At 42.9% G+C, this 25099-nt stretch overlaps 1 protein-coding gene across 2 annotated transcripts in view; it reads left to right on the top strand.

Annotated features, from left to right (window-relative positions):
- The window catches only part of TRPC6 (transient receptor potential cation channel subfamily C member 6), a 348949-nt gene that overhangs the window by 271417 nt on the left and 52433 nt on the right, over positions 1-25099 (top strand). For both annotated transcript variants that reach the window (XM_073613057.1, XM_073613056.1), the window contains exons 6-8: positions 15821-16054; positions 19241-19505; positions 21626-21821. In XM_073613057.1, the coding sequence (XP_073469158.1) occupies positions 15821-16054; positions 19241-19505; positions 21626-21821 (695 nt within the window). The remainder of the gene's footprint in view (positions 1-15820; positions 16055-19240; positions 19506-21625; positions 21822-25099) is intronic.

Below are 25099 nucleotides of genomic sequence, written 5' to 3'. Positions count from 1 at the left end.
ATTGCCAAACTGGTTGCTAGGGCCGCCCCGCCTGGCATCTAGCAACCAGTGACGTCACATTCGCAGAGTCTCTCAGAATGAGACCTTTACCCAATGCTGCCCTGCGCTAGCTTCCACCCACCTCCTCTCCTTCTCCAGGCCGCAAAGGCGGCAGCAGGTGAGCAGCAGAGAGAGCATCTGTGTAACAGTATCTCCTCCTGAGTCCCGACTCCTCCAGCCAGTGGCATTCTGCAGTGCTGGCTGGCTTAGATCCAGATCCACTGCTCAGCTGCCCAGTGCCTGTCCCGCAGCACATTGCCCGACTTCTTCTCCTCCCTCCCGTGGCCAGAGCTACCCGACTGCCTGAGGGGGGCCCCCCAGCCAGACTGCCTGCAGCCAGGACCAGGGAACATAGACCGGCGCTCAATCAACTGCTCACCACCACACAAGACAAGTCCAGCAGCCAGCTTAGAAGGTGAGCAAATTAATTTGGAGCAGCCAGGTCAGGTGACAAGTCGGGGCACTGAGGCTGGGGACAGTACAGTAATAAATGAGGATGACAAAGTGGACCCAGCCCTGGGGGGGCAATAAAAAATGAGGTCTCCCCGACCCCCCCCAGTAATACTTGAAGCTGACAAGTGGGGGGCAGTATTACATGAAGCTGACAAGTTGGGGTCAATAATATATGAAGCTGAGAAGTGGGCAGTGGCGGTGCGTCGATAAAGGGCACACAGGCGCCACCCCTCTCTCCTGCCGTCCCTCTATCACCATAGATAGATTCAGGCATTGCCTGAATCTATCTATGGTCGCCGCTGCCACCCCCTATTCAGGTGTCCGGCCCCTTGTCGAGCACCAGGCACCTGAATTACAGCGGCGGGGGTGTTTTTTGGAAGCACCTGATTAGAGCTGTAGGCGTCCAAAACAGTGAACAGTGATGGAGTGGCATAGGACAGGTTGGGATGGCATATGGCAGGTTGGGGTGGCATATGGCAGGTTGGGGTGGCATAGGGCAGGTTGGGCTGGCATAGGACAGGTTAGGGTGGTATAGGACAGGTTGGGCTGGCATAGGACAGGTTGGGGTGGTATAGGACAGGTTGGGTGGCATATGGCAGGTTGGGTGGCATAGGGCAGGTTGGGGTGGCATATGGCAGGTTGGGGTGGCATAGGGAAGGTTGGGGTAGCATATGGCAAGTTGGGCTGGCATAGGACAGGTTGGGGTGGGATAGGTTGGGCTGGCATAGGACAGGTTGGGGTGGTATAGGACTGGATGGGGTGGTATTGGGCAGGTTGGGGTGGCATATGGCAGGTTGGGGTGGCATAGGGCAGGTTGAGGACCCCCAGATCCTGCCCCCCCATGTGAATGGGTATCAGGTACATCATACCCCTACCCATTCACCAATAAAGCAGTGAAAAGTTAAAAAAACAAGAGCCAGTTTTTGACAATTCTTTTATTAGTAAAATAGCTTGGAGCTGCCGTGTCTCCCGGTGTCGTCTCTCCCGGTGCCCTCGCCTTCTTCTGCCGCTGTTTTCTCCCCGTACTGTCATCTCCCGGTGTCATCTCCTTCTTCCTCCTCCTCGCGTCATCTTCTTCTTCTTCCTTGCCGTCGCCGGTTACCCGCTAAAAAACAAAAAAGAGCTAGTCTTGTCGCAAAGCTGTGTTCCTCCATTGTTATGTTCCCCCGCTGTCCGGCGCTTCTTATATAGGCATGGGGCGTGGCCATCCAATGACGTCGCATGGCCTCCTGCTTAGTCACCTGCTATATACAGTGGTAAAATAAGAACCGCAAAATGCAAAACACCTCACAAATCGCATCACAAACACACCACTTGCGTTACTGGTGCAGCTCCATTGAAATCTATTAGCCGCAAACCGCGGGAAAAAAAGTCCTCAACCCTTTCCAAAAACGCACCGGCCACAAAACGCTTAGATGTGAACTAGTACCATTGGAAACCATGTTAAATGGACTGTAGTGCGTTTCTGCAAACTGCAAAATGCACAGGTGTGAACGTAGGGTTAATCTGTGTGTTCTGTACACTTTCTTGATTTCTTTCAGCATGTTTTATACCACTACTAATATTAAAATAGAGGTTAACCTGATCACTACTCCAGCAGTTTGCTAAACTGTCAACACTAAAGGACATACTAAACAGATAAAAAACAGTTACTGATAGCAGCTGTAAAGCAGCTGAAAAAAAAAAAAAAAAGAACTTGGAATACATTTGTGAAATGTCCACAGGATATTTTCTCCTTTGATGCTGCCTGCCACAAAACCTCAATTAAGTGCCCTGCCAGGAACATTGACAGGGCTGTGTGCTGTGTCTTGGTGAGGGACTTTTCATGTCAGTGCTATGCCGAACTTTGACATGGAACTGACATTTAAAGAAAAATATACCACCAATAAACTGAAATTCTTGCTCTTGTGTATTCTATGTGCTAGAGAACCATGTCTAACAAGCTGAGATGTCAAAATCCAAAATCCTAGCATAGAGGGTTGGTAGATTGGAGGTACATTCCGCTGCACAGAATGATGATCTGTCCATACACATTACAACTTAAAGAATATGTCAACCCAACATTTCATATTCCTGATATGTGCCTGCCCTACCATGTACTGTACTTATATGAAAAATGATCATGTTCTCTTTGTATTGCTTCCTTGGTGTGCAATCCCTAGTGTTCTTGCCTGTCCCTCTGCTTTCCTATTAAAAACTGACCACACCAGGCTTGAGAGCGAGCACTGTTTGGTCAGTTTTCTGGCTGTGCTGGGAACTCAGTATGCTCAGTATGCTCTCCACCAATGATTAGACTTGTGATGACCTCCCCCATCTTCACAGCTTTTTACTGGGAAGACCAGTGTGCTGCTGTTTTTCCTCTCCCAGCTCCCTGAGCTCCTTATGCAGCTGAGAACAGAGGTTATGTTACTTATATAAAAGAGGAAGAGAAGGCATTTATAATGTTTTTTTTTTATATGTATACACAAATGTTCTATCTTCCATTTTAAACTGAATTGGTTGTTTTACAAGGTGAGGGTTCATGTATGCTTTTATTGTGCAATCCTCTTTAGATATGCCAACAATTATGCAGTGCAGTAGTCTGTTTATATTTTTGGCCAGTTTAAAGTGAAGCTCCCACCCAAAAGGGGAAGTTCCGCTTCAAGCATTCCTCCCCCCTCCCCCGTGCCACATTTGGCATGAATTTTTTTTTTTTTTTTTTTTTTTTTTTTTTAGGGGGAGCGAGTACCTACAGTAGTTTTGACAGGTACCCGCTCCCACTTCCGCTCAGGCTACTGAGCGCTCTCCCTCCCTTCAATCTTCTGGGACATGTCACAGGTCCCAGAAGATTGCCCGGCCATTGAGGAGGCGCAGCGCAACTCGCACATGTGCAGTGTGCACCCGGCTGTGAAGCTACAAGCTGTCACAGCCGGGTGCCCACACTTGTAATGCCGGCACCAGGAAGAGGAGAGGGAAAGAACTGAGGGTTCGAACAGCTACACTTTTTGTAGCTGCTGAATTTTAATAGATACAAGAACAAGTGGAACTCTGCTTTACGAGTTATTATAAACTACCATCCCCATTAGGATGCTTTAGACCAGCTTTGTAAAGTATAAACTTTAAATTAGAACTTCCGTTTAAGAGGCATTGCTAGGATTCAGAAAGATTTAAGGCACCCATGGGCATAAGAAGGAGCGTAATGATGTAGCATGGCCACACTGTGCTGTGGGAGGAGCTTAAAGAGGTGTGGTTAAATATGCTTTAACCACTTCAATACCAGGCACTTAGACACCTTCCCGCCCAGACCAATTTTCAGCTTTCAGCGCTGTCACAATTTGAATGACAATTGCGCGGTCATGCTACACTGTACCCAAACAAATTTTTTATCATTTTGTTCCCACAAATAGAGCTTTCTTTTGGTGGTATTTGATCACCTCTGCGGTTTTTATTTTTTGCGCAACAAATAAAAAAAGACCGAAAATTTTGAAAAAAGACAAGTTTTTCTTTGTTTCTATTAAAATTTTTTTGTAAATAAGTACGTTTTCTTCTTCAATGACGGGCACTGATATGGCTGCACTGACGGGCACTGACTGGCACTGATACGGCGGCACTGATGGGCACCGATGAGGTGGCACCAATGAGGTGGCACTGATGAGGTGGCACTGACGGGCACTGATGATGGGCACTGATAGGCGGCACTGATGGGCACTGATAGGCGGCACTGATGGGCACTGATAGGTGGCACCGGTAAGCGGCACTGATGGGCACTCATAGGCGGCACAGATGGGCACTTATAGGCGGCACTGATGGGCACTCATAGGTGGCATTGATGGGCACTCATAGGTGGCATTGATGGTTACTTATGGGTGGCACTGATAGTTGGCACAGATGGGCATGGATGGGCACTGATAGATGGGCACTGATGGGCACGGATGGGCACTGACAGGTGGCATGAATGGACACTGATGGGTGGCACTGACGGCACTGGTTGTTTGCAGTGATGCCCCTAAGGGTGGCATTGTTGGGCATCACTGCAACATAATGGTGCCAATCAGTGCCCATTTGTGGGCACTGATTGGGCACATGTGGATGGCCATGGGGTACATACCTGGCCATCCACATGTTGCCCCTTCCCTGGTGGTCCTAGTGGCGATCCCTGGTGGTCCAGTGTGGTGATCTGAGGGGGGGCTGCGCTGATAAACAATCAGCACAGACCCCCCCTGCCAGGAGAGCCGCCGATCGGCTCTCCTCTAATCGCGTCTGTCAGACGCGAGTGAGGAAGAGCCGATCAACGGCTCTTCCTATTGACAGCGTGATCAGCCGTGATTGGACACAGCTGATCACGTGGTAAAGAGCCTCCGCCGGAGGCTTTTTACCAAGATCAGTGTAGCGGTGTGTCAGACTGACACACCGCTCCACCGATCGCCGCGATGCGCGCCCCCGGGGGCGCGCTGCGGCATGTTATCCTGCTGGACGTCATATGACGTCCAGTCAGGATAACACAACCACTTCCCGGACGTCAATCCGCTATAGGGCGGGCGGGAAGTGGTTAAATACTGTGCCAAAAGCGAGAGTCTCACAGACACACATAAACCTCAACCCCTCGGCACAGGAAGGGCTCAGCTCTGCTCCCTCCCTCCTGTCAATCATCTGGGACCCATTACAGGTCCCAGGTGACTGAGCGGCCAATCACGTCGCTCGGCGCCGCTCGCGCATGCGCAGTGGGTGCCAGGCTGCGAAGCCACAGCCCGTCGCCCACAGTTGCAATGCCGGCGCCGCCGAACGGAGGGGGAGACGAGCGGGGCTTCGATCCCCTGCATCGCTGGACCAATTAAAAGTCAGCAGCTGCAGTATTTGTAGCTGCTGACTTTTATTTATTTATTTATTTATTTTTTAGTGGCCCTCCTCTTTAAGTGCATTTAGATGTGTTTAGTCGTTTTGGCATTTTTTTTCTGCCAAAACGCTCAAGTGATGATTTTTTTTCCTGCCTCTAAACTCCTGTAAATGCCTATGTGTTCATGTGTACATAGGCTAATATAGAAGGGCATTTAGAGGGGGGAAAAAAAAAGCGTCAAACGCCTGTAAAAAAAGGCATTTTTGAGCTCATGAGGCCAAACAGATTTCATTTAAACATATACATTATACAGTATATCCTATTTATTTATTCAAAATTATGCTGCTCGCTTGTAACATAGGTTGGACTTGATGGACTTGTGTCTTTTTTTGACCTCACCTACTATGTAACTATGTAACTATGTAACTTCTGTACACAAATTAACTCAAATTAACATTATGCCCACAATGAATGTTCCTGCACACTTTCCTACGATTCCAATACTCTGTCACTGTTAATGACAACATACATTTCTGGTGCAGAGGCTCCTTGTACACTTTTTCAAAAGCTGATACTTTGTTGCATTGATGGATCAGAGGAGATAAAATTATATTCCTGTGTGGTAAATCTTAAAGCGGAGTCCTGCCAAAAAAATATAAAAACAAGAGTCAGCAGCTACAAATACTGCAGCTGCTGACTTTTAATATTAAGCCACTTACCTGCCCAGGGTGCCCACCATGCCTCACCCAAAGCCGATCTGTCCCTCGGCTCCCGGTAGAGGCGCCGGCATCTTCGGTAAGGGAATCGGGAAGTGAAGCCTTGTGCTGCGCGATCTCACTGGTCCTTGCTGTCTTCTGGGATCTGTGTGTCTCCCAGAAAACAGCGGGGGGGGCGGAAGAGGAACCGGACATGGTTTAGATAGCCGGGGATACTGCGGTGATCTATGCCCAGAAGTGGGAGCATATACCTGGATTATACAGGTACCTGCTCCAACCCCCCCCCCCCCCGAAAGGTGCCAAATGTGACACCGGAGTGTCACATTTGTCCTCTGGACACTGTGATCACAGATCGCGCCACCCACACACCGCAGCAGGCACAATCACGGGAGGCAGTCATTTGGCGGCCTCCCAGAACTAGCCATCCGCACTGTAGCCGCCATTTGACTGTAGCGCGGTCAGCAAGTGATTAACCTTTAAATTTGTGTGCTGGCCCTGGAATCTTTTCATCCTGGACATCTGGTCACCCTACATTATCAGCAAAAGTGAAAGAAAATCACAAATTCTGGACTGTCCTCAGAACAGGAATTGAGAAGAAATCTCCCAATGGGAGAGTTCTGGTGACAGAACCAGGGATTCCCTCACTTTAACCAGTTTAAGACCGCCCACAGTACTTTTACTGTTGGCAGGCGGAACGGGTAGGCTCAACAACGTACAGTATATATACGGTTCCCGGTACCTGGCCGCATTGAGTGGACAGGGGATCACGTGATCGCTTTACGATCACATTGTATACACAACAATTATAAATGAGTTTCATTCATAACAGCTGTCCTTTCTGTAGTCATGCTGTGATTGGCCCACAGGTATCACATGGCACCTGGGCCAATCAAAGCATCCTCTACCATGTGGTTAGCTGTAGCCAATCACAGCATTTTAACAGAAAGCAAGGTGTCATGAATGTAAACCCATTCATGACAGTTCAAATGTTTGTTCTTACAGTGTTCATCCCTGTAACAGCAATCACAGTGTAAAAAAAAAAAAAATCCCTGATCACCCCCCCCCCCCCAACCCCCCTCCCCCCAGAGTAGTACAGTGTCACTATGGTGACACTGAACTACTTTGATGAAGGTATTTAAATACAAAAATGTAAAATTAAAAAATTTTAAAAAAGTTAAAGAACTTACCAGTCATCAGTCAGTATCCCAAATCACTGCCACACCAGTAATATGATGATGTTGTACTGTACTACGCCATGTCTCCCACTAAATACCTTAGACTGTCTACTATCCAAAAAGGGGTCATTTGGGGGGTATTTGTAATGTCCTGGCATCTTAAGGGCCTCACTAATTAAGATAGACCATCGGTACATCAGGATTGGTCAATTTTCAAATATATATACAGTTGTGCTCAAAAGTTTGCATACCCTGGCAGAAATTGTGAAATTTTGGCATTAATATTGAAAATATGACCGATCATGCCAAAAAACTGTCTTTTATTTAAGGATAGTGATCACATGAAGTCATTTATTATCACATAGTTTTTTGGACCCTTTTTAAATCATAATGATAACAGAAATCACCCAAATGGCCCCGATAAAAAGTTTACATACCCTGGAATGTTTGGCCTTGGTACAGACACAGAAGGTGGCACACACAGGTTAAAATGCCAATTAAAGGTTAATTTCCCACATTTGTGGCTTTTTAAATCACAATTAGTGTCTGTGTATAAATAGTCAACGAGTTTGTTAGCTCTCACATGGATGCCCCGAGCAGGCTAGACACTGAGCCATGAGGAGGTAGAAAAGAACAGTCAAAAGACCTGCGTAACAAGGTAATGAAACTTTACCATGATGGAAAAGGATATAAAAAGGTATCCAAAGCCTTGAATATGCCAGTCAGTACTGTTTAATCACTTATTAAAAGTGGAAAATTAGGGGCTCTTTTGATACAAAGCCAAGGTCAGATAGACCAAGAAAGATTGCAGCCACAACTGGTGGAAGAATGAAAGTAGGGGGAACGCAATATCGCCCCCTACCTATGGGAATAGGGACAAATCAATAGGGCAGTTCGATTTAAATTTAAAAAATAAAATGCAGTTATTAATTGGTCACTTACCTGTCAGCTGACATTTGACTTCTAGAAGATTCTACAGTTGGTCAGGTGATTCAACGAACCTATAAGAAGAAAAAAGAGGTTATAAAAGAAATAAGACCAACGGTTTTCTTCAGAACAACGGCTGCAGCAGAAGAAAAGGCACCCCCTGTGTTGTTCTCCCACTCGCCATGAATTCTTTGCTGCGTCAGCTGATAGAGAGGGCCTCGGCTTCTCTGCCACCTCTCCCTCCTCCTTTCTCGGCTGTTGTTCCTGGTTTCCCCCCTCCTCTGTCCGTCTTGCCTCCAGTCTCCTCCGTGCCATCTCCTTCTCTCCCTGTATGCCTTCCGGTTCAACCAGTTCCTTCTCCCCCTTTACTTTCTGTTGTTCCGGCTCCTCCTCCAATGCAGCCTCCTATTCTGCCCTCTCCTCCTTCTCCGTGTGGCCATTCATTAGTTCCGGCCAGGCCGCTTGTTTCCACCCCTCCTTTATCATCTGGGCGCAGGTTAGACGCAGAAGGCGATGCTGGACGCAATGCCGCCTGGACACCCACAGAGGACGAAACAGAAGCCGATCCGCTGGATCGAATCCAGGGGCCAGCCTGCACCTAAAAATAAAAAAAGTTGATGGTAAAAATATTAACCCTTTGCACTCACTCTGCATTATCTTCAGCTAGTATATCATTACCTAAAAAAGCTTTTGATTAACAATGCATCTTCCAGTCTTAAAAATATATAACAATCTTCTCCAGCTTTAAAATTTATTGATCCTTCATTGCAACAGGATTGTTCATTTATTAACCCTATCAATTATAGTCATGTCCATCCACATCTTTGTCGTTTAAAAAAAACTACAAACTTTTTGCCTGCAGTTTCTTTGCCTCTTGTCAATTTACCATATGCTGTGTCAAATTCGTCGTCAGCGGCTGAAGTTTCACAGGAGTCCTCTGCTCAGACTGCATCTTCATCTCCTAACACACAGATCGATAATAATGGTGAGTCTGAACAATTACGTTCGTTGTTACTGTCATTTAATTCCTTTACTGAGTATTTCAAAAGATGTATTAGCGGCTTGCCTTCTTGTTCTGAAAATCCTTTGTTGCAGGTATGGAAAGATGTTGATGTATCAGCTTCTCCTGTTACGGCGATAAATGTATCGCCACTTATGTCATCTGTAAATGACCGAGTTTCTGTTCCTTCAGTTCCTGAAAGCTGTTTTAAGGAAGTGCCAGTTTGTGAAGTCTCGCCTCTCAGTTTTCATTTGTCTGCTTCTATTAAAGATAAAATTTGGAGAGGCGAATATATTGACCTTCTTTCTCTCTTTCCTTCCTTTAAAGAGAATCGTCTGGATAAGAAGGATTCTGATAAATTTGAGGCTGATAGGCGCAAGTCAATACCCCGCTCTTTCAACAATTGGCTTCAAGCCTTTTGCATATATGCTAGCATTATGGGTGAGAAACGTCCCGATTTATGTTGCGGGATGTTTCAACTCACTGAATTTATCCTTGAAGCTTTTAAAAAGTTTTCAAGGTTAGCGTGGTTCTATTACGATGAATCCTTCAGACAATAATTAGCGATTCACAAACATTTAAAATGGGGTTCTAAAGATGTGGGTTTGTGGCTAAACCTGTTGATCCCTAGGAAACAAATATTGCCTTCTCTATCTTCAGAGCCTGGGCCTTTTAAAAAAGGTTTGTGCTTCAGGTTTAATGAAGGGCAATGTAAATAGCCTAATTTCTGTCCCTACAAGCATGAATGCGCTACCTGCCCTGGTGCTCATCCTGCTATTCATTGCTTCAAAAAATTGTCTCAGGCTGCTACATCTCATTCTAGGGATAATTTTAATTCTGGCAATAACGCCAGTGAAACTAATCGCCATGTTACCATTTCTTCAAATATGGCCAGACTGTCCGACAGCGGATCTCATAATTAGTGGTTTTTCTGTTGGTTTTTGATTGCTGGAGTTTGATGGCACAGGTTGTGTTTGTCACGATAATCTCCCTTCATCGTTTTCCTGATATAGCATCCGAAAAAATTTTGAAAGAGGTTAATGAAGGTAGAGTTGAAGGCCTCTTTCTTTCGCCGCCATTTCGAAACTTTAGAGCCTCACCTCTTGGCTTAATACATAAAAAAAAAAAAATAGTTTTTGCTTAATACACCACCTGTTTTATCCTGTCAGTTCATCCCTTAACGCTACTATTGACCCTGTTGAATGTTCTGTTTCTTATGTGTCATTTGATGACGCAGTTTTTAAAATACGTTTGCTTGGACAGTCCGCTTTGCTTGTGAAAAGCTGACATTTAATCGGCTTTCCGTTTATTCCCTATTCATCATTCCGCTTTTAGCTCTCTGGGTTTTTACTTTAATGGAGCCTACTATTATGATAAATGTCTGCCCATGGGCTGCTCCTTGTCTTGCAAATATTTTGAAGCTTTTGCTTCCTTTCTTGAATGGACAGTCTCATTTCAATCCGAATCTACTAATATAATACACTACTTGGATGACTTCTTATTTATGGGTCCGGCCAATTCTTCACATTGTCTTTATTTGTTTAGTGAATTCCAGGTCATCTGTAGACGTTTTGACAGAAAAGTCAGTTTGGCCTACTACTTGTGTTGAGTTTCTGGGCATTACAATTGACACGGTTTTGATGGAGTGTCGTCTTCCTTCTGCTAAAGTTGATCGTTTGCATGCTTTGGTGTCTCTTTTTCTTTCTAAATCTACAATGAAAGTTCAAACTTTACAATCATTATTGCGTTTGCTTGCTTTCGTGACTCAAATCATCCCTATCTGTCTGTTTTTTTCTAAGAGATTATATAAGGCTTTAGTGGGTTTTAAATCACCTTTTCATTTTATATGTATTACATCTGATTTCGTTTCAGATCTTTTGGTTTGGGATGAATTTTTAGTATCTTATAATGGCTGTTCTTTTTGGAAAACCCCATGGTTCTCTCGGTTATGGTGCATTTTGTCACGGTCGTTGGTCTATGGATTTTTGGCCTACTTCTTGGGTGGATCGAGGATTGACTAAAAACATTGTATTACTTAAATTAAATTAGTAATTAAATTACTTACATTTTTTCCTATTTTAGTAGCTCTTGAGCTCTGGGGCAATCAACTACGGAATTCTGGTATTCTCTTTCATTCCGATAACAAAGGTGTTGCGTTTGCTATCAATTGTATGACATCTACATCTTTACCAGCTTTAGCAGTATTAAGACGATTGGTTTTCAAATGCCTTACTTTTAATTTGTGGATTAAAGTTAAATATATTCCAGGTCATGTTAACAATGTTGCTGATTCTTTGTCCCGATTTCAGCTGGAACGATTCCACAGTTAGGTGGCGGATGCAGATCTATTGGGTTCTCCATGCCGAGAACAGTTGTGGTCGGTGGTTTGTCCTCGGTGACGTCAGCTATCTCAAATTCTTTGTCCTCCTCTACGTGGGCACAATACAACACTGCGTGGTCCTTGTGGTGCTCTTTTCTAAACTCCGCCCATTTCCCTATACATTATTTCTCAGAAATATTGGTTTTGACTTGTCTTGATGATTTAATGCGTAGATCCTATTCTTATTCTCATTTAGTTAAAGTTTTGGCAGGTATTTCTTTTTTTAATAAAATAAGAGGTTTTCCTCCATGCTCGCATTTCTTTTCTGTTATGCAGGCCCTTAAAGGTTACCGTAAAAAATATTTTCAGGTTGACGACAGGGTACCAATTGCTTCTACTATTTTGCATCGCCTTTTGATTGCCTCCTCCACCATTTGTTTTTCGGATTACGAAACTCTTCTTTTACAAGTTTCTGTTTTCCTCTGTTTCTTCAGAGCATTTCATATTTCCGAATTATTGCCGAGGTCTTCATCATCTTCCGGAGGCCTTTTGATTCCTGATGTCATTATGAATACTGATTGCGTCTGAATCTTGTTACGTTTTAGCAAAACAGACCAATTGAGAAAAGGTCGTTGGATTGTCATTCATAAAATGCATGGTTCTCCGATCTGTGTTTTCTCCTTATTATCGAGATACTTGCTATTACGCCCCAAACAGTCTGGTCTTCTTTTAATACATAGCTCCGGCCTTCCCCTTACTCAATACTAGTTCAAGATGATCTTGAAAAGATGCCTTTGCCATATCGGTTTAGGCCACTTGCATATCACATCACATTCTTTTCGAATTGGTGCAGTACCAAAGCCTCTAGGTTGGGTTTGTCGTCTCATGCTATCAAAAGTCTGGGTGGTTGGAAATCTGACTGTTTCTGGTCATATGTTAGGCCTAATTTGTGCTTTTTCTAATTTTTTTATAGGATCCCCCTGTTATATTTGGATTGTAAGACATTCTTTCGTTTATTGGGCAAACATGAGAGCTTCCCTAAGAAGTTATGGACTCAACTTAGGTCTCGACAGCACAACTTACAAAATATTTTGGTATGGCTGGAGAAGCATGTCCTGCTTCGATCTTCGTCCTTCTCTGACTTCTTTATTTTCCTCTTGGCCTCCTCCTGCTGTTATTATTTTACATTTATCTGGAAATGATTTAGGTACTTATAAAACGTTAGATTTAATTGCTCAGATTAGGGTGGATCTTTTGCATCTTTGTGTAGTTCTGCCATCCAACATTTTAGTTTTCTCTGAGATTATTCCGAGGATTAAATGGTTGATTAATCCGGAATTTTTTTATCTGGGGAAGATCCGTAAAAGGATTAACAGAATGATAGCAAAATTTATGCGCTCAATTGATGGACTGTCCTTCTGTCATGTCGATTTGGAAGGTGGTTTTTATGGCTTTGACCAGGTCCATCTATCTGACATCTGTTGTGATATTCTCAACCTGGATTTTAGTTCTTGTATAGAATTGGCTGTGGCCTGGGTGGGGTGCCTGATTCGTTTGAAATAAAGAGCCTGGCGTGTGGGATAGTGGTTTTTGTTATAAATTGGTTGGTTTTATAGCTGAACCATTAGTATGTTAATCTATGTTAGGTTATAAAATGTTATATCGTAAAATATATATTGGTTGTTATTGGCTATATATTGTCATACCAGTAATAAAGGACTGCGGCCATTCATACCACATTTTAAGACTAATTGTTTTATTATATTTAATATATGATTAAGATAATATTGAATTTGGTCTCTAGTCCCATGAAAGTAGGGGGGGAACGCAATAGCGCACCTTACCTATGGGAATAGGGACAAATCAATAGGGCAATTCGATTTAAATTTAAAAAATAAAATACGGTTATTAATTGGTCACTTACCTGTCAGCTGACATTTGTCTTCTAGAAGATTCTACAGTTGGTCAGGTGATTCAACGAACCTATAAGAAGAAAGAAGAGGTTATAAAAGAAATAAAACCAACGGTTTTCATCAGAACAACGGCTGCAGCAAAAGAAAAGGCACCCCTCCCCCTTGTCACGGTCCTTCCCCATTTTGAATATTCTTTATTTTGAAAGGGATAGTGTTTTTTGTTATAAATTGGTTGGTTCAAGCTTTTATAGCTGAACCATTGGTATGTTGATCTCTGTAAGGTTATAAAATGTTATATTATCAAATATATATTGGTTGTTATTGGTTATATGTCGTCATACCAGTAATAAAGGGCCACGGCCATTCATACCACATTTTAAGACTAATTGTTTTATTATATTTAATATATGATTAAGATATTATTGAATTTGGTCTCTAGTCCCATTGCTCAGGATACAAAGAAAACCCCACAGGTAACCGCAGGAGAAATACAGGCTGCTCTCCAAAAAAGACGGTGTGGTTGTTTTTAAGGAGCACAATTTAACAATACTTGAACAAAGAAGAGCTGCATGGTTGATCTGCCGGAAGGAAGCCTTTACTGCGCCAATGCCACAAAAAAGCCAATGAGGCATGTCAAGGTGTTGTTGGGCATATTGCAACTAGGCTTTTTTGTGGAACTTGTACAGTAAAGGCTTCTTTCTGGCAACTTGACCATGCAACTCCTTTTTTGTTCAAGTATCATCGTATTGTGCTCCTTAAAAACAACCATAACATATTTTTCCATAGCAGCCTGTATTTCTCCTGAGGTTACCTGTGGGTTTTTGTTTGTATCCCAAACTCCCTGTGGCAGTTGTGGCTGAAATCTTTCTTGATCTACCTGACCTTGGGCTTTGTATCAAGAGATCCCCAAATTTTCAACTTCTTAAGTGACTGAACAGTACTGACTGGCATATTCAAGGCTTTGGATATTTTTTTACATCCTTTTCCATCTTTCTAAACTTTCATTACCTTTTTACACAGGTCTTTGGACTGTTCTTTTCTACCTCCTTGTGACTCTGTGTCTAGCCTGCTTAGTGCATTCATGTGAGAGCTAACAAACTCATTGACTTTTTATACGCAGGCACTAATTGTGATTTAAAAAGCCACAATTGTTGCAAATTAACCTTTAATTGCCATTTTAACCTGTGTGTGCCACCTTTTGTGTCTGTACCAAGGCAAACATTCCAGGGTATGTAAACTTTTTATCAGGGCCATTTGGGTGATTTCCGTTATCACTACGGTATAAAAAGGATCCAAAAAACTATGTGATAATAAATGGCTTCATGTGATTGCTATCCTTAAATAAAAGACAGTTTTTTGGCATGATCGGTCATATTTTCAATATTAATGTCAAAATTTCAAAATTTCTGCCAGGGTATGCAAACTATTTAGCAAAACTGTATTTAACATAGTTTGTACACACTATAACTTTAATGCAAACCAATTGATGTACACCTATTCTGTTTTTTTTTCCAAAGACTTGTAGCAGAATACATTTTGGCCTAAATTTATGAAGACATTTCATTTGATTGGATATGTTTTATAACAGAAAGTAGAAAATATTGTATTAAAAAAAAAATCCCTTTATTTTGCAAAAAAAATCTGTGGTAATCAAAAAGCTCTATTTGTGTGGAAAAAAATCATATAAATTTAATCAGCATACAGTTGCATGACCACACAATTGCCAGTTAAAGTAGCACAGTGCTGAATAGCAAAAAAATGATCTGGTCATGAAGGGGGTAAAACCTTCTGGAGGTAAAGTGATTAAAGGGATTTCCTCTCACTTCCTGTTTTGGCTATAGGACAGGAAATGAAGGGAAATGTTCCTGATGGGAAACAGATGGCAAAAAACCTGACAGCAGTTATAACCCTCCCTTAAACTTTCCATAATTATAAAAAAAAGTTTTGCCTTTAGTTCTGCATTAACCTCTTCCTTCACAGCATGATGTTTATTGCTGTTACATGTATACTTGTGTAACTTTAATGTGTTCTATCTATAGGTGGGTGAAGTGGCTATCTTCATGGTATATAGATATTTTTACTCATCTTTATTCTACCCAAATAAAAAAAAAAATGCAGACTTCAGTATCTATGCACAATATGTCACACCGTATTCACACATGCAGTTATGAAGGGGTTTGTATGAGATGTCAGTAAAAGCCTTCCATTTATTTGTATTAGCGGCTATCTTTAAGTCCCATTCTAATCTGAGTCACATTGTAAGGACCCTTATACGCTTATAATGTTTCTGAATCTAGCCTAATGCCATGAGCAGATCTGTCCCCCAGTGCTTTACATCCTCTCTGGGTGGATTAAGTCTGCATCTGCTCATTGTGCTATGTTTAGTATCTGAAATGTATTGTTTAATGCCTGCAATTAATCATGTATTTTGGATTTATTAACCAGCTGTGTTGCCTCCACACAGGTATGATCTGGTCAGAATGTAAGGAGATTTGGTCCCAAGGCCCCCGAGAGTACCTTTTCGAGCTGTGGAATATCCTGGATTTTGGAATGTTGGCAATCTTTGCAGCTTCTTTTATTGCCAGGTTCATGGCATTCTGGCACGCATCCCGAGCACAGAACTTTGTTGATGATGATGAGAACATTAAAGATGTGACAAGTGCCACGCTGCCTCCTGAAATAAAATATTACACTTTTGGTGAGAATGCTAAAGCCACTTATTTATGCACTTGTAAAAAATGTAGAAGTTTATTACAAAATCCACCCTAACTTAAAGTGGTTGTAAACCCCATTCATGAAATTTGACCTAGACACACACACAGTGCCTCGAAAAAATATTCATACCCCTTGAAATTTTCCACATTTTGTCATGCTACAACCAAAAATGTAAATGTATTTTATTGGGATTTTATGTGATTGACCAACACAAAGTGGCAGATAATTGTGAAGTGGAAGGAAAATGATAAATGGTTTTCAAAAGATGTTCTACAAATAAATACGTGAAAAGTTTGATGTGCATTTGTATTCAGCCCCTCTGAGTCAATACTTTGTAGAACCACCTTTCACTGCAATTACAACTGCAAGTCTTTTTGGGGATGTCTCTACCAGCTTCTAGAGAGTGACATTTTTGCCCATTCTTCTTTGCAAAATAGCTCAAGCTCTGTCAGATTGGATGGAGAGTGTCGTGAACAGCAATTTTCATGTCTTGCTACAGATTCTCAATTAGTTTTAGGTCTGAACTTTGACTGGGCCATTCTAACACATGATTATGCTTTGATCTAAACCAGGGATCTCCAAACTATGGCCCTCCAGCTGTTGCGGAACTGCACGTCACATGAGGCATTGTAAAACTCTGACATTTACAGACATGACTAGGCATGATGGAAATTGTAGTTCCTGAACAACTAGAGGGCCATAGTTTGGAGACCCATAGTTTGGAGACCCCTGATGGAAACCATTCCATTGTAGCTCTGGCTGTATATTTAGGGTCGTTGTCCTGCTGGAAGGTGAACCTCCGCCCCAGTCTCAAGTACTTTGCAGACTCTAACAGGTTTTCTTCTAAGATTGCCCTGTATTTGGCTCCATCCATCTTCCCATCAACTTTGACCAGCTTCATTGTCCCTGCTGAAGAAAAGCATCACCACAACATGATGCTGCCACCACCATGTTTCACGGTGGGGATGGTGTGTTCAGGGTGATGTGCAGTGTTAGTTTTCTGCCACACACAGCGTTTTGCTTATAGGCCAAAACGTTCAATTTTGATCTCATCTGACCAGAGCACCTTCTTCCACATGTTTGCTGCTTCCCCCACATGGCTTCTCACAAACTGCAAACGGGACTCCTTATGGCTTTCTTTTAACACTGTATTTCTTCTTGCCACTCTTCCATAAAGGCCTGGTTTGTGGAGTGCACAACTAATAGTTGTCCTGTGGACAGATTCTCCCACCTGAGCTGTGGATCTCTCCAGCTCCTCCAGAGTTACCATGGGCCTCTTGGCTGCTTCTCTGATTAATGCTCTCCTTGCCCGGCCTGTCAGTTTAGGTGGATGGCCATGTCTTAGTAGATTTGCAGTTGTGCCATACTCTTTCCATTTTCGGATTATGATTGAAATCTGCTCTGTGAGGTGTTCAAAGCTTGGGATATTTTTTTACTTTATCCCTGACCTGTCTGGTATGTTCCTTGGATTTCATGATGCTGTTTGTTCACTATGGTTCTCTAACAAACCTCTGAGGGCTTCACAGAACAGCTGTACTAATACTGAGATTAAATTGCACACAGGTGAACTCTATTTACTAATTAAGTGTCACGTACCTGAAGGGAGACTAAAATGACGAGGTCGGCCTCTCTAGTATCTCCAACCCAGGTCCCGCTGAGAGTGGGACAGAGGGAGCCGAGGGACAGGAGGAACACAAGTTCCATCAGATTAGGAAGGGCAGCCATGCACCGTGGGTCAGCTGCGGTTAAAGAGGCACTCTGCTTGTACTTCTCTGCTTGGAACATCTGGCGATCTAGAGTTTCTGGCAGGCTTGCAGCAGGAAGTCGCAGCTGGTCGCAGGACCTTAGTCGCAGACACTCGGATAGCAGTGTTGAGCCAGGATACAGGAGCGAGGTCACTAGGATAGGGGGTTCGGTAGCAGGCGGACAGCAAGGTACCAAGGCATTAGGCAGAAGCAAGGTCAGAAGGAAGCCGGGACTTACAAACAAACTTATGCTTGAAGCTCTGGTGTTTAGGTGCGGGTGGAAGCTACAGGCTCACTTCCAGCCCTGCTGCTTGTGGACTGTAAAAGTCTGAGAGGCTGACATCAGCTGCGGCTGGATGGTGTACCAAGTAATACTTACATTTAGGGCAGTATGTGCCCAGGGATGAGGCAAATTCATTCTTCATAGTATACAATCAAACAAATATCCAGCAGAGGGAACCCCTAATAATGGTGCAGCAGGTGTACAGGCTCGGGAGACCAAGTGCAGATACTTGTCCAAAGAGATATGGAAACTTCAATTTTCTGCAGACTGACATTTTAACCTGAAAATGAACCCTAAGCACTTAACCTAACCCTAAAATTCTTTACCTACCCATGGAAAGTAAAGCGGCTTACTAATCTTGTATTGCGGGTGCTGCATTGGTTTCCTTTTTTAGGCTCTTTTCCTTTATTTTCACCTGGTGATCCTGCCAGTAACACATTTCCTGTCTTAGGGTGTCTCCACTTTGAATGGAGGAGCAGCAGAGTCACCTTTGGACATCAGCATTGTCAGTCTGTGGGGAGGGTAGCCTTAGATACCCCAGTAGATTTTGATGGTCTTGACTAATAAGTTAATTCCAAACTCCAGCTAATACCTTTTAAAAAGTTACAGCAACAGTTTTTTTTCCTTTTGGAATAATAGTTTTACATAAATGATAAAAAGCTGACCATTGCAAGTACCCAATCTGAGCTGTTTTGGCCTCTTTCCCTGAGTTTCTCTAGGTTTTTTTCTCCCTTTTTGGTGTTATCAATGCTTCAAAGTACACTTGTCATGAGAAAAACATAGGGGCTGCCATCGCTGACCTCTTCTACATAAAATGCTAGTTGCCTGACTCGTTTGGTGACCCTTTTACAGCAATATTTTGAGTCACTAACCAAGAAGTAAGTATGCAGATACTAAACTTTTCTTATCTCTATAATTGTTTTTGGCTTATAAAGTACTGAAGCCATTGGGTCCACTAGCAGGCAACCATGCAGCTAGCATTTCCAGAAGGAAGTTGGCAATGGGAGTTCATTTATTCATATCATGGCAGGCTTACTTTCAGCTTTTGTCCTCCCCCATATTCCTTACCCTTATCACTTCATACAGTGCAAGGCATGATCACATTGTTCATTACATATACTATTGCCTTTTTTTCTTTCAGCAAGAATAAAATGGCTGCCCTCTGACCCTCAGATCATATCAGAAGGTCTCTATGCAATCGCTGTGGTCCTCAGCTTCTCACGCATCGCCTACATTCTACCAGCTAACGAAAGCTTTGGCCCATTGCAGATATCACTGGGAAGAACTGTAAAAGACATCTTCAAGTTCATGGTCATATTTATTATGGTGTTTGTGGCCTTCATGATAGGAATGTTTAACCTTTATTCCTATTACCTTGGAGCTAAACAAAATGATGCCTTTACCACGTAAGTTTAGCAGGATCATTTTAGTGTGGCTTGTCTTGGATTATGCTGTTTTCCAGAAGGATGGTGGTCCAAAAGAGCAACGCTCCTGTCTGTGGAACTATGTGTATGGGTTGAGGGTTTCAGTATAGTTAATAAAAGGATCCAATTAAACTTCCAAAATAAAAGTTAAAATACCTATACATTAAAGAGTAACTCCACTTTTGTTGAAAAAAAATATTCCCCTCTGGGTGATCTATGTACATTTCAGGGATTTTAACAAACTGTTGCCGATTCTTACCTTTTGTTATTCTGAAGAAATAGCTGTGTGTTTGTCCATGTGCTAAGTGAGTCTGTATGGGAGTGGTTTTGATAATTATCAATCAGCTGCTGCACCTGTGGAGCTCTATTGAGGAAATTGGCAGGGTCTGCATCCTTTTAGACATGATTTCCCATTGTGTGTATCTCACCAAAAATAACATTTTTGTTGCAGGGGATGCTCAAAATCTGATTTGCAGACTTCTGAGAATATCAGTGAGCCAATCACACAAGCGGAAATTACATTTCTGGGGGGCAATCTGTACACCATCCATCTGTGTACAAAATGCCTCCAGGTAGCCATATTGCATTTTATAGAAAACTGCAGCAGCTGCAGATTGAAAAGGAAAGGTCATTCTTAATAACATTCAATTACAATATGACTCATGTCGCAATTGTATACACTATATTATTATTAATTTTTTTTACTATTTTTTTCCCCATGAAAAGGGAGTTACCCTTTAAAAGTGTTAGCTACCAAGGGATTTGAAACTCTGTGATTCACATACCTCTCCATAATCTGTGCATATATGAAGAATAATATGAGAGAGATTTAAGCTGTCCCCAACCAAAAATGATCAAATAAAATAAAATTAGACTGCCATTGGCCATGTGGTCCAACAAGGGCCAGCACATGGCCAATGGTGGTCTGATTTTATTTTATTTGATCATTTTGGTTTGGAGCACAAGCATTTGAGCATTTTTATTTAATGTTTGCACAACTAATGAAGCCATGAATTAAAATGGTGAAACATGTTGTGTGGAACAGGTATTTTAGTTTTTTGTTTGATATCTAGGAATCTTCAAATAGATGGAAAGGTTTCATATTTATAGTAAGTTCTATTTATCTTTCAAGGAATATGGGACTTTTTTAAGGGACTCGTTTATTAAGACTGAAAGGATTTTTTTTAATACAAAAGGTATAGATTATTATAGCCTGGAAATGTAGTGACAGACAAGTCAGAGAGTAAATGCTTTAGGCCAGTTATTTTGGATCTGCAGTCCTCCTTCCAAAACAGGAATTATGTATATCTGTGTGAAAAAAGTAAAAAACATACACACTTGTGTAGCTATTGATGTACAGTAAATAATGTTTGGTTAGACTCTGGTAGAATTAAGAACTGCAAAACAGCATGCATGGCAGGCCTTATATGTGAAATATTTGAGGCATACACTATATTACCAAAAGTATTGGGACGTCCGTGAACTTTAATGGCATCCCAGTCTAAGTCTGTAGGGTTCAATACTGAGTTGGCCCACCCTTTGCAGCTATGTCAAATCTTTTCTCTCTATGTAGAATAATCTTGGACTAATAGAGCTAAGGTTAGGCACATTTGACCACAGGTTCGATGGACACAGATCGCTATTGTCAGCATCATGTTGAATCTCCTATGTATATCGAACTGTTGTCGCAATGAAAACGAAAATAAAGCATTTGTTTATGTCGGATCTTTCGGTTTTCGCATTCTGCGCGTTCGTTATTGTTTGTTACAATGATAACGAAAATACACGAAATTCGGACGAAAATGCATTCGGACGAAAACTAATGCACATGTCTACAAACTATAGCCTGAACTCCTCAAATAAAAGTATAATTTCTAAGTGAAGTTAGCTTTTCAAGAAGGCCTTTCATAGGTTTATGATACATACCTGCTTGATATGAAAAAAAGAAGGGTAAAAACTCATAGTAAAATAGAAGAGGTTGGATTCAACATATTTGGAAACCAAAATCAATAAACCAATTGCCAGAAATGTGTCTGCAAATCTCCCATCTGAGTAACTGATCACAGTGTAACAAAAACTCTTCATCTGTTTCTTTTTTTTAGAGTTGAAGAAAGTTTTAAGACTTTGTTCTGGGCAATTTTTGGGCTCTCAGAAGTGAAATCAGTTGTCATCAACTATGGACATAAATTTATAGAGAATATTGGATATGTTCTCTATGGAGTGTATAATGTGACCATGGTGATTGTCTTATTAAACATGCTGATCGCTATGATTAACAACTCATTTCAGGAGATCGAGGTGAGATGCAACTTCTTCAGTGCTATTGTATAAAAACAGTTTTTCGTGCTGAAAATAATGGATTATTTTGCAGTATTTAAACAAAGTTTTCTGTGTATGTACATCCTTAAAGCATATATATCAGCATGAAATCATTTGAGCATGTCAATTTCTCAGCTAACCTCCCCACAACCACTTCCCAAATGTACAAATATAAAAAAAAGGCACATTAAAGAGAAGATATACAAAAAAGTAAAAAAACAAAAACAAATAAAAGACAAAAAAATACTCTTACACTGTGGCAACAGGTAACACACTCCGCTAAAGTGTGAATCCAGCCTCAATGGAGCTGGAAGTCTATTAGCTAGAAGATAAGCAGGAATGGCATTTTCAACACCAGCCAAAAATGTATTATTTTGTTTTGGATAGAGCATCCCTTTTGGGAAGATTTTCCTATACTTTCTGTTCAGACAGAAAGTGGTGGGAAATTTCTCCAATGGGTGGGTGGGGCTTAATGCGCCCAGCTTGGGACTCGCTAGTTGTGCTCGCTAATGCCTGCACTTACAGGCGGAGGCTGCCAACATGCGAAATCATCGTTAAGGCAGCGCTCTGACTTGGACGCAAGTTCACTCTACCCTTATGTTTGGATAACTCTTTGGACCCCGGTACAGCCACAGTACAATGTTCGCTAATGCCTGAATTCACAGGCTGAGGCTGCACTAATGAGATATTATTGTTAAGGCAGAACTCTGGCTTAGAAGTGAGCCGGTTCTTTTTGCACAGTTAACCCTTTGTGTATGTTTCACTTTCCGTAACTCCTCCCAATGGCTGCAGCAATCCTGAGTGGGTACAATGGAACCTGTACCCCACTCCACCAGGTCAACCTGACGTGTCACCTCACTTCCAGGGACACTATGAGGCCTCTCCCTGACACATAGAGATCTTCTCTTCACATGTTCCTGAGCTTCTTAATTCCAGAGGCCTGTCATTCACTTCTCTTCTTCCATGACATCTCAGGCTAGGTACCTGGGATACCCTGTGCTGCGATATCAGTCCCTGTATGTGGGGCACCAGTCCTTAGGGAGGGGGCCAAGCTCACAAACCCCTTCTCCACCAGTGCTCTCTGTTGCCCATGCCATGTCACCAAGACTCTTGCTGGCTGGCTGCTTAAGCAGTCGACATTACTCCGGTTGCCCCTAGCAGTGGCAAAACAACCTTCCACTGCAGGGTAGACCTTTGTAATGTATTCACACTGACTCCTCTTCATCCCCCTTCTAAGCCCTGTTCTTTGATACACAATGCATTCACCCCTTTAGTGTCTTCAGACTAGACAGATTGACGTAATTATAACGTTCTTTACCGAAGCAGTAAAATATAACAGATAACAGTTCTCAGCAACATCTTCCATACACATTCCTGTACAAAGTACTTTAAGTGCCCTTTTGGTTTGTCCGTGGTGCTCCCTTGTGCCCCATAAGATGGTCACACTTCAAATAGGTGAGAAAGTCCATTAGTCCATTTAGCAGTAAAGTCCATATCCCTTGAAACCCAGACTGGGCTCCCACAAGAGGTGGTAAAGTAGCAAAGTGGTAACAACATCCTCAGTAGCACTCTCCTTCTCTGCTCATGCAGAGAGCAACCAACAACTCTTGTCCTAGATAGTGACTAGCAGAGGACGGTAGTCTTCAGAAAAGCCAGGGAAAACCTGGCTGCCAAAGTTAACCCTTACCAAACAAACAGCACCACTTCTGTTGGGCAACCTTTACTAAGCAACAAAAAGAAAAACTAAGAAAGAAAAAAAAAAAAATTCCCCGGTCAAGTGGACTCTTTCTCCACTTTCGGGTGCCACTGCGCAGTGATCTCCTGTGCAACAAGTACATGACAGTTCTCTTCAATATCATTTCCCGGGCAATCTGGGACTGTCATGTACTTGTCGCATAGGAGATCACTGCGCACCAGCACCCGAAAGTTAATTGCTACAGCCTACAGATCACGGCGCCCAGTCTTCTCTCTGCCTCTGCCCACCCCCCTCCTGCTGGGGAATTCTCTGACTGGGATGTCTCCCCAGCACCAGCAGACAGACCCCAGAACCAGCAGCCAGACACCACCAGACAGACCCCAGCACCAGCAAACCAGACCCCAGCTCCAGGATCCGGACCCCAGCACCAGCAGCCAGACCCCAGGACCAGCAGCCGGACCCCAGGACCAGCAGCCGGACCCCAGCACCAGCAGCCAGACCCCAGGACCAGCAACCAGACCCCAAGACCTGCAGCCCAGCTCCAGCAGCCAGACCCTTGGCCCCAGCAACCAGACCCCTGGCCCCAGAAGCCATACCCCAGGACCAACAGCCCAGCTCCAGCAGCTAGGCCCCAGCAGCCAGACCCCAGGGCCAGGAGCCCAGCTCCAGCAGCCAGACCCTTGGCCCTAGCAGCCAGACCCCAGGCTCCAGCAGCCAGACCCCAGGACCAGCAGCTGTGTGATCAGGTTGCACTTCATGGGCACGAAAACTGCATTTAATTGGTACTGGTAAGGCTGCATTTTATTGGGGGGGGGAGGGGGGGCGGCGGCACAAAGTGTCACCTCCCTGAAATGCGTTTGAAACCTCCCTGAAATGAGTTTTTGCAGGTTGGGATGTCTGCCTAGGGGAGTTGTTGAAAGGGATCCTGGCTCGTTTGTACTGTTAGCAGTAGCCAAGCTGCTGAGAGAAGGACAATTATAGCACCCAATCTGCACTTCTCTGTAGCAATTACGTACCTTCACTGTTTATGCTTCTCAATTTTGACTGTGCCTACCCAGTCAGTTTAGGCCTAGCACAGCTGATATTAGTGCACACAGGCAGTATAGCTACTGTATTATTAGATGAAGTCTTATTACTACCCACTGTTACAATTTAGGTGACATTGCTACTGTTTATGCTGATCTAGGCGATTTATGCCACTTATGCCTAGTACTCACTGTTAACCATTTTGCAGTCTGCACTGTGTTACCACAATTGCCAACTTATTTGAACTTGCTTGGTTATCAACAATACTGAGTAATAATATATTAAGTTTACCCATGGCATTGGTTCCTATTTTCGATATAGCACGATTATTGGGTGATAAGAATTATTTGCAGTGTTTTACTGTGTTTTGCTCAACCTGGTGTGTCAGAGGGGCTGTGGCCCTTGAGAAGGTCAAGGCAAAAAACAGAGGACCCATCCTACCAGCAGCTTTTTTGGGGGTAGCGTTAAAATTATCTTAAAGTGATTGTAAAGGAAAAAAAAAATTAAAAAAAAGAATTTCACAGAGCGATCCCTA

Source organism: Aquarana catesbeiana, linkage group LG02 (assembly GCF_042186555.1).
Source record: "Aquarana catesbeiana isolate 2022-GZ linkage group LG02, ASM4218655v1, whole genome shotgun sequence".
NCBI classification, from domain to species: domain Eukaryota; kingdom Metazoa; phylum Chordata; class Amphibia; order Anura; family Ranidae; genus Aquarana; species Aquarana catesbeiana.
This window is presented reverse-complemented; position numbering and strand designations above follow the sequence as displayed.